Raw genomic sequence first — 10748 nt, forward strand, 5'->3', positions numbered from 1 at the left:
CAACCTCAACAATGAAAACTAAATGCTGGGATGGTGGAACAGAGAAGTTCTTAAAAGCTTCATGAAGCTGCCATACTGGCCCTGATATGCTTATCTCCTGACCTACTTTGTGTGAAATAAAACCTGTGTGTTTTAAGCCAGTGTAGATAGATCTCTGTAATTCATAGTAGAATCAAGCCAACTATTAAACTTACTAATTGGCCATTTTATCTTACCTATTCAGAGATTTTCACCAAATTCAACATTGTGGCTTTTATAAAGGTCACATGAAATCTGGCATGGAATTTAGTCTACGATTTCATATTCTTTTCCAAAGCAGTGGCATACCAAGGGTGGGACAATAGAAGTGGGCAACCCTTAGTGCAGGCAATGAAGGAGTGCACTATCCTCAAAACTGCTAGAACTCATACAGGAATTCAGTCAAGTGGCAGGATATAAAATCAATGCACAGAAATCAGTGGCATTCCTATACACCAACAACAAGACAGAAGAAAGAGAAATTAAGGAGTCGATCCCATTTACAATTGCACCCAAAATCATAAGATACCTAAGAATAAATCTAACCAAAGAGGTAAAGGATCTGTACTCAGAAAACTATAAAATACTCATGAAAGAAATTGAGGAAGACACAAAGAAATGGAAAAACGTTCCATGCTCATGGATTGTAAGAACAAATATTGTGAAGATGTCAATGCTACCTAGAGCAATCTACACATTCAATGCAATCCCTAGCAAAATACTATCCACTTTTTTCAAAGAAATGGAACAAATAATCCTTAAATTTGTGTGGAACCAGACAAGACCCCAAATAGCCAGAGGAATGTTGAAAAAGAAAAGCAAAGCTGGCGGCATCACAATTCCGGACTTCAAGTTCTATTACAAAGCTGTAATCACCAAGACAGTATGGTACTGGCACAAAAACAGACACATAGATCGATGGAACAGAATAGAGAGCCCAGAAATGGACCCTCAACGCTATGGTCAACTAATCTTCGACAAAGCAGGAAAGAATGTTCAATGGAAAAAAGACAGTCTCTTCAACAAATGGTGTTGGGAAAATTGGACAGCCACATGCAGAAGAATGAAACTGGACCATTTCCTTACACCACACACAAAAATAGACTCAAAATGGTTGAAAGACCTAAATGTGAGACAGGAGTCCATCAAAATCCTAAAGGAGAACACAGGTAGCAACCTCTTCGACCTCAGCTGCAGCAACTTCTTCCTGGAAACATCGCCAAAGGCAAGGGAAGCAAGGGCAAAAATGAACTATTGGGACTTCATCAGGATAAAAAGCTTTTGCACAGCAAAAGAAACAGTCAACAAAACCAAAAGACAACTGACAGAATAGGAGAAGATATTTGCAAATGACATATCAGATAAAGGGCTAGTATCCAAAATCTATAAAGAACTTATCAAATTCAACACCCAAAGAATAAATGATCCAATCAAGAAATGGGCAGAAGACATGAACAGACATTTTTCCAAAGAAGACATCCAAACGGCCAACAGACACATGAAAAAGTGCTCAACATCGCTCGTCATCAGGGAAATCCAAATCAAAACCTCAATGAGATACCACCTCACACCAGTCAGAATGGTTAAAATTAACAAGTCAGGAAATGACAGATGTTGGCAGGGATGTGGAGAAAGGGGAACCCTCCTACACTGTTGGTGGGAATGCAAGCTGGTGCAGCCACTCTGGAAAACAGTATGGAGGTTCCTCAAAAAGTTGGAAATAAAGCTACCATATAATCCAGCAATTGCACTACTGGGTATTTACCCCAAAGATACAAATGTAGGGACCCAAAGGGGTATGTGAACCCCGATGTTTATAGCAGCAATGTCCACAATAGCCAAACTGTGGAAAGAGCCAAGATGTCCATCAACAGATGAATGGATAAAGAAGATGTGGTATATATATGTGTACACACACACACACACACACACACACACACACAAAATGGAATATTATGCAGCCATCAAAAATAATGAAATCTTGCCATTTGCAATGACGTGGATGGAACTGGAGGGTATTACGCTGAGTGAAAGAAGTCAATCAGAGAAAGACATGTATCATATGATTTCACTGATACGAGGAATTCTTAATCTCAGGAAACAAACTGAGGTTTGCTGGAGTGGTGGGGGGTGGGAGGGATGGGATGGCTGGGTGATAGACACTGGGGAGGGTATGTGCTATGGTGAGCACTGTGAATTGTGTAAGACTGTTGAATCACAGACCTGTACCTCTGAAACAAATAATACATTATATGTTAAAAAAAAAAAAAAGAGGAAGATAACAGGAAGGGAAAAACGAAGGCGGGAAATCGGAGGAGGAGACGAACCATGAGAGACTATGGACTCTGAGAAACAAATTTAGAGTTCTAGAGGGGAGGGGGGTGGGGGGATGGGTTAGCCTGGTGATGGGTATTAAAGAGGGCACATACTGAATGGAGCACTGGGTGTTATATGCAAACAATGAATAATGGAACACTACATCAAAAACTAATGATGTAATGTATGGTGATTAACATAACATAATAAAATTAAATTAAAAAATAAAAATAAAAAGGAGTGCACTATCTATACAGATTTTTTTAAAAGATGAAAAGTCAAAGTATTTTTTTTTCACTATGGATCAGTAATTTTAAACAATGTCAGTAATAAAATACTCCTCCCTGAATAAAACCTTTGTTGGTCAAAATTCAAAGCAATTGTTGTTAAACAATTTAAAACTGAGTTTTAAATCATCACCTTATATTACTTTCCTTTAATAACACTGTATTCTATAGGGAAGTGGATTCAGTTGTGCACCCCCCCCCTATACACAGACTTTACAGGTGTTCCTTCAGTTCATTTCACTTGCAAAGCTTTAAAATCATTCAAGGTAGCTTTGGGTGAATTTCAGTCTGCAATCCCTCTGGTACTATATGTTTCATCATTTAAATAGTAGGTTCAAAGTAAACAATGATAGCACAGGGATTGTAAAGTCAAAGAAATAGAATGTAAGTCACTTCAATTCTGTCATTCTATTTGACCAACTGGAGTTTTTATTTGTGCTTAAAATTTAAAACAGCAAAAACAATACAAACTGCAATGTGTACTATTTTTGTTCAGTAAGCACACATTTTAGGTTATATGTGAAATGTTACTGAATTTAAATATCTTTTAAATTGAAGTTTATTCTTTTTCATTGCTAATTATTTTAAAATTAAAAGCAAAACAATAAAATAATTATTAGTACTGATTACTACATGATTATTATTCAAAATACTTTTGTCATATAAATGAGGGTATTAAAATGAGTTATTCCAGATATTATATATGTTAAGTATACCACATCTCTAAAGTAGTAATAATATAATTAATCTTATTGTCCAGAATCCTAGAAAGCAAGGAACAGGCTCACTGGTAATTCACATAGAACAAACCCTCAATTAGCCCCATCAGAGGCCAGAAACCCAAAGCAGATCATTTGATCATTGACTTAGATGTGAAATGTCCTTGCCTACATCCACCCATCCTTCATTCATTCTAGCCCCACACTCAGCCATATGAGAATCAGATGGGTGGTCAGAAAGGAAAAAGGAATGTGTTGGGAAAACTGGACAGCCATTATCTACAAATGATTCTGGGTATAGCCTTTTTACCCTCATCCAAGCCACCATCACCTCTAACCTGGACTATTGTAAGAACCTCCTTACACTTTTTACCTTTGCCCCACTACAATTTATTCTGTTAAATTTTAAGTCAGATTATGTTCCTTACATATTCAAACCTTCCAAAAGCTACCAATATCACTCAGATTAAATGTTCCTGGGGAAACTGGCTTCCATGCTGTTCCTTAAACAAACAAGTTGTGCTCCACCTCTCTCTCCACAATGCCTCCTCTGGCTATTTCTTATGTGTAGAGCCTTCTTCTCCTAAATATCTGCACAGAGCTTGTTTCTTCATTTCCTACACATCTCTGCTCAAATGTCTCTTAATCAGAGAGGCTCTGAATCATCTGTCTAATATATCATCCCATCCCCTATTTATCTCTATTCTTTTACCAGGTTATCTTTTTCTTCTTAGTGCTTAGCACCTCCTGCCATATTATATATTAATTTGTGTAATTGTTTAGTGAACACTCAGCCTCCAGAATGTAAGATCCATGAGAATGTAGAATTTGTTTTTGTTCACTGTCTCCAGCACCTAAATCAGTGCCAACTCATAGTAGATACTCTATATTTTTTTAACAAATTAACAACCTCAATAGCAACTATGAAATAAGGTATTTTACACCCATTTTATAGATGAGAATACTGAGGATGAAAGAAGTTTGACAACTGGCAATTGTTTCAGAGCTGAGAAGTATAAAAGCCAGGACTTCATCCTCAGACTTGTGACTCTGAGACCAGCATTCTTTCCACTCTATGCCTAACCCAACACAAATTGCATTGCAAACAGAAGTTATGAATAAATATGCTAAACAATTTACCATCAAAAATGAACTCACAGGTTTTTTAACACTCTACTGAGAAAGATTTTATTCTGTAAAATCCTTACCGATGTTTTATGTTCAAGGACTTTGATTCACATGTGACACTTGCAATCAGTTAAAATAGTCAAATGTTCTAAAAAGAAACCCCACTATTATAAAAAGCCTAATATAAATTTCAAGCACTTTGCAAATGAAAGAACAAGGAGTAAAGACCTTTTGACTAGCAACATTATAAAATGGTGGCTAAATAAATATTCCTTGTCTTTTTTTTCATAATGAGCCACTAGTTACATTTTGTCCAACATTTACTTTTAGGAGTCTGAGACTCTCAGACCTCAAAGGAATTTTGGTAATCATCAATAGGCCCATTTAACAGGTAAGAAAACTGAGGCCCAAACTTTCCTATCAAAACAATAGCAGGGCCAAGACTAGAGATTTCCTGCCTCCAGACTAGAATAAAGTTTCTTGATTTCTAGGAAATGATTAAATAAATGCTTTCATCATATAATATTCACCACTCAAGTCCCCTAAAAATATTATAAGAATTCCCCATCAATCTTTAACTCCATAGTCTCTACAAGGTATCTGTTACTCCCTCTTTTCTCTCACACACAAATGGCAAAACTCCAGATTTCTCCCATTACTTCAATCTGTTGTCAATGGGTGGCTCTTGACCCTTATGCTAAAATATATTTAGAAGAGGTGGGAGGTCTCACCCATACTCAGCTGCCAGAATACCAGGACTGTCATGTTTTGTTTTGTTTTTCAGACAAATTTCATGACATTAGTTCATCCTGAAAGAAGTTCTTTCCCAAGATCATGGCTGTTTGTCCCTCTCTGCCTATCAGCACCATTTGAACTGAAGTTTCTGTGAAGCAGTGGAGAGGGACAATGACAAAAAGACAGAAGACTCCTGTGCTAGACTCAGTTTTGCCTTCATGGAGCTGTTTGGCCCTGGGCAAGTCTCTCCCATTCTCTGGGTTGCCGCTTTCCTGAATGGATGACAAGGACTTGAAGGTGTTTTCCTGATCTAACCTTTTCTGGTTCTACAAACATTTGAAACAGCTTTGATGGGACCCCAGGGAAAGAGGGAAGTCTGAGAAGAGTCTCTTAAAGCTCTGGCATATAGGAATATAAACTGGATGCCTTTAAGAACCAGTGAAACAGAATCCTAAGGAAACCATGAGGAAAGGAGGAGGACAGCTCCTCTGAATACAGTCCTAATCCATACCAAATTCCTCTCCCCTTCCAGAACAGGAGTAAAAAATGAGTTAAATATCAGTTTTTACCAACTGCTTCAGGCTAATTTTCTTCAGCTGTGGGTTGTGGCTGGCAGTGCAGAAGTGTGGGCTAAGATTGCCATCAGCACCTGCTGACCCAACCCAACTGCCCTCTAAGACCCTCCTGCCCATGCCTCCAAACCCCCAGAGTCCCTGACCAGACTTGAGCTACCTCTGGCTGAGTGAGAGATGCATCAAGATGCAGCCACCACTTCCTCTCTTCAAGGGAAGTCATTCCAAGGTCTCCAGGTGGAGATGGGAGCACCATAGCATACAATGAACTGTTGGAGGATAATACTAAACACACACACACACAAGCACACACTCCTTGAATGGGGTTGGGGATAAGAAAGAGCTCTTCTAACTGAATAGGGCTCAGACCTAATCCCAGGATGAGGGTTTCTGCAGCTCTCTCTCCTTTACAAAACCCCAAGTGTGAACAGGGTGACTCCAGCCCAGGCAAGGAAGAGCTCCAGGGCCCCCCTATGCAGCGTCCCTGAGAGTCACTCCCTGGCCCTCAAGCCCTGAGACTGGCCAGAGTGAAGGGGTACATGCAGCCTTTTTGGGAGACCATGAATCTCTCCCATACTGCCTTCTCCACAATCCCAAGCTTTTTGATTACCCTCTCCCTCCCAAACCCATACCAGCTCACCGGGCACCTTCAAGACTCACTGTTCCCAAAGACCCTCTGCCAGCCCCCCTTGCCTCATTGGCCTTCCAGGTGACCCCCACTCTCATTTCACCCCAATGGGGGGGAGTACGTAGGGATGCGGAGGGGGATGGGAGGGGTCTTTCTTCAGCAGGCGAGTGAGCAAGGGCTCCTAAAATGGCCACAGCAAGCTCGCTACTGTCTCAAGGACAGTGGCGGAGAGGGCGGTGGGCAGAAGCCAGGGGCCTCACTGCAGGGCGGCTGATGAAGAAGCCGGAGGTGGAGGGTGGGGCCAGGGGGACTGAGGCTTAGGGAGGGTAAACCGGGGTTATATGCACTCACCATTCCTGATCCGCCCCTTATCCACTGCATGGTGCCCGCGAAGTCCGGCTTCTCTGAGGCCTGCGTGGCTGGCGCGGGTTGTCTCAGGCAGGCTGGGCTGGCAGGGCTGGATCGAATGAAAGCCCAAGCGCCCCCTCCGCCTCCCCTCCTCCACAGCCCTACAGCTCAATCCCCTCCGCCCCGGACCTCCCCTTCAGTCAGGTTGTTCCATCCCAGCTGGCAGGCTCTGCCTCTCCGCCCTCCAGCTCCAGGAGTGCTTGACTGAGAGAAGCGTAGGAGGAGGGTCCCAACCGACTGCCTTTGTCCCCTGCCAAGGCTTCAGAACTGGGAGGTGGGGTGCAGGGAGAGGATGGGGGTAAATGACCTTCACCCGGGAGAAGGCGGAGGCCACCTCTTTCTGCCCTCCCCTCCGTGCTGTAGTTAGATGCTGTTTATTGTGGGGCTCCCAGCTGTGCCAATTGTGTCGAGTCAGCGAAAAGTCCTCTCCAAAGTTGCCAGAGGTGTTAGGCCAACCTCTGAAATAATAAGATCCTGCTCCAGTGGAGCCATGCCAACACTCTCCTGCCTCCCTTCCCCCAGCCCTCGCTCTGCATACTCCCCTCGGATCCTTTCTCCTATTGTGTACTCTTTTGGGGCTTTCATCCTCATTACTTTCGCTTCTCAGGAAAACCGTGTGAACACAGGCGTTAGTATCTTCATTTTACAGATAAATAAATGGAGATTTAGAAGATGGAAGGGACCTATCTAAGGTCACATAAAAAAGATAAAGCCTCAACTTTACCCTCTGCAGCTTTCCAAGCTTCTTTTTGCTAACGCAAGTGCGTGTGCGTGCGCGCGCGCCAGCGAGAGCGCGGACACACACACACCGTTCCAGGATTCTCCCTCACATCCTCAGGAATATGAAAGGTAGCTTGTTGATGGATGAATTTTCCATTTGCTTATTTTGCTGAGAATGAGTCAAAAGAACATCAGTAAAACAGGCAAACGGAGAAACCACCCACCTCTTCATGATATCCCTAAATCTGGGCAGTGCAACCCAGGCTGACACCTTTACAGCTGCTGAGTGTTGACATTGTTGGTCACATTCACACCCATTATTATTCCATGTAGTCCTTACAATTACCCTGTAAGAAGAACATGACAGGGAGTGTTAACTAGCCCCCTATTAAACACATAAACACTGAAGCCCAAAGATTGAAAGACATTTGCCTTAGGTAGCACAGCTAAACAAGAGAAGAATCCAAGTCTCCTGACCCACAGGGCAGGACAGGCAAGAATGGTATTACAAAAACAAAGGTTGCAGCTTCAGCAAGAGGGAATTAAAATATGACATCAGAAGGAAGTGCCTGAAGATGATTGGTATGAAGACATCACTGGCATGCTACACACACATACTTATTTTCCTCTATGTCCTAGCAGATTCTCCCCACTTCATCCAAGCCATTGTTTTTGGCCAGACAGAGCTGGCCAAAGATCTAAGCATCTGCTTTGATGAACACCCAGTCCTGGGAGGGATAGGAGCAGAAGGTGAATGGTCCTTTGGCAGGCAAGGGATTCTTGAATCAAATGGGAGCTTATCCTGATTAGCCTTTCAACTTCCTCCCAAGGTTGATTGTCTAGTAATTCTACAATGGTCTCCTCATTTTCTCATCTCTGAGCTTTCACTCACACTGAGCCTCTTGGATGCACCTTTCCTGCCAGCCAGCCCAGTCAGGCTGTCATGACTCTAAGATTTCTTTAAGATCCAGCACTAGGCACACCGTCTCTAGGAAGCTTTCCTGGAATACTCCAGGCCCTGGTTTTATTATCTTTTATCTAACTCCTATGGCACTACCATTTTTCCTTCTCAATTGAAAATGGTCTTTTACATACTGGTTGTTACAGGCTGAATTGTGTCCCCCAAATATTTATATGTCGAAGTCTGAACGCCCAATGCTTCAAAATATGACTTTATTTGGAGACAACATATTTTTATTTTTTTTCAAGATTTTATTTGACAGAGCAAGAGAGCACAAGCAGGGGGAGCAGCAGGGGGTGAGGGAGAAGCAGAGGGAGAGGGAGAAGTAGGCTCCCTGCTGAGCAGGGAGCTGGATCAGGCAGGGCTCCATCCCAGGACACTGGGATCATGACCAGAGCCAAAAGCAGATGCTTAACAAACTGAGCCACCCAGGCGCTCCGAGGCAGTATCTTTAAAGAGATAATGAAGTTAAAATAAGATCACTAAGATAGACCCCTATCCAATATATCTAGTGTCCTTATAAAAAGAGAAAATTTAGACACAGATGGGTACAGAGGAAAGACCATGTGAAAAGAAAGGGAGAAGGTAGCTATCTGTAAACCAAGGAGAGAGGCCTCAGAAGAGACCACCTTGATCGTGGACTCCTAGCCTTCAGAATTTTGAGAAAATTATTTTCTGTTGTTTAAGGCACCCAGTCTTTGGTACTTTGTTATGACAGTGCTGGCAAACTAATACACTGGTCACATGTACATTTTTATATGTCTTGTCATGTAAATGGAATTATAAGGTGTTTTTGGTTTTGTTTTGTTTTTTTTTAATCAGGGACAATGAATCACCCACCTTGGTATTTCCTACAATGGTGACTGTCACATAGAAGATATCCAATAAAAACTTGGATTTTTTTTTTTGATGGATACATTCATTCAACAATATTATTGAATCCCTATGTACCAAGCATTTTGATAGATGCAAGACAAAGTTCCTCATAGACCTTACAATCTACTTTGAGTGGAGGAAAAATAGAAAACAAATAAGTAAACAAGATAATTAAAGGTTGTGATATATGCTTTGAACTAATTTATGTGATAGTGAGTAGCCCTGGGATTATAGAAGTTGCCTATATCAATCATAATCCAGTCAAGAAAATAGAAACCACCCTAGATCTTTTAAAGAGAGAGCATTTAATACAGGAAATGCATCTTACCTGCAGAGCTAAAAAGTCAAACGGGAGATGGTGAGGAAAGCCAGCATTTAGCAACCACAGAAAACTGCTACCACTCCTGGGGCTAGATAGATAATGGGAAAGGTAATGTTGCCAGAACCCAGAAACTGGTGCTAAACTGAAGCTACAAGCATGGGGTGGGTGGCCTGATGGTTCAGAAGTCATGAATGGAGGAGTAGTTAAACAGATGCTGGAATTGTGTAGGAGATACAGCCATTTCCAGAATATACCTATCTGAAGCATAGGGGTGGGGACTAAAGGAAATACCCTGGTTTCTTCCTTCCGCCTGCTCAAAAATCTCCCACAGGTGTCTCCCATTGGACAAAAGAAGTGAGACAACAAGGGAGCCTAAGAAATTTAGTGTACAGAAGAAGAGTGGAGAATGGATCTGAGAGCAGACAGCCCTGTGTTAATGTTTGTACCTAGAAACTCTTTCAAAAGAATAAATGTTGATCCCAGAGCCATAGAGGCTTTTGAATCCTGTATGTCTTATGTACCTATGAACAGTTAGAGGTGATATAATATAGTAGGTAAAGTATGAGCTCTGGTGCCAGAACTGCTTGGATTCAATTATTGGCTTTGTTACTTACTTGGGAAGGTTATTTAATGTCCTGTATCTTGATAGTTTCCTTATCTGTAAAATAGGGATAATAAGAGCACCTGCTTCATAAGATTTGATGAATTCATCCATGGGAAAAAAAAGCATTTATCACAAGGCCTGGCAACCAGTAAACATTCAGGACAGGGTAATAGAAATTTGGAAAAGGGGTTTCCACAATCTCTTTGTCCCAGACTTCACCCTTAAAGCCCTGTAATCTCCTAGAAGCCTATTTGGTACTTAGCCTGGCACCAGCTCTCCAGTGGACAAGTGTGAATTGTGGCCCTCTCTTCAGCCATGAGCAACTTAAGGAGCAAGACAGTCTTAGGTGAGTCCCCTGTCTACCACATTCTCTTTATCTGAGTCCAGAGTGATTCAAGGAGCCCAGAGGCAGGCTTCTGGGGGCCAGAGGCACCAGCCCAGGCTGGTCCTTACC

The 10748-nt window shown here is 42.0% G+C and overlaps 1 protein-coding gene across 2 annotated transcripts in view; it reads right to left on the reverse strand.

Annotated features, from left to right (window-relative positions):
• Positions 1-6864, reverse strand: part of ARHGEF9 (Cdc42 guanine nucleotide exchange factor 9) — a 242054-nt gene extending 235190 nt beyond the window's left edge. For both annotated transcript variants that reach the window (XM_064574140.1, XM_054508226.2), the window contains exon 1: positions 6755-6864. In XM_064574140.1, coding sequence (XP_064430210.1) covers positions 6755-6784 — 30 coding nt within the window. In that variant the 5' untranslated portion in view covers positions 6785-6864. The remainder of the gene's footprint in view (positions 1-6754) is intronic.
• Between the last annotated feature and the right edge of the window lie 3884 nt (positions 6865-10748).

Source organism: Mirounga angustirostris, unplaced genomic scaffold, assembly GCF_029215605.1.
Source record: "Mirounga angustirostris isolate CCGP_5_RB_7025 unplaced genomic scaffold, mMirAng1.0.hap1 SCAF_11, whole genome shotgun sequence".
Taxonomy (NCBI): Eukaryota; Metazoa; Chordata; class Mammalia; order Carnivora; family Phocidae; genus Mirounga; species Mirounga angustirostris.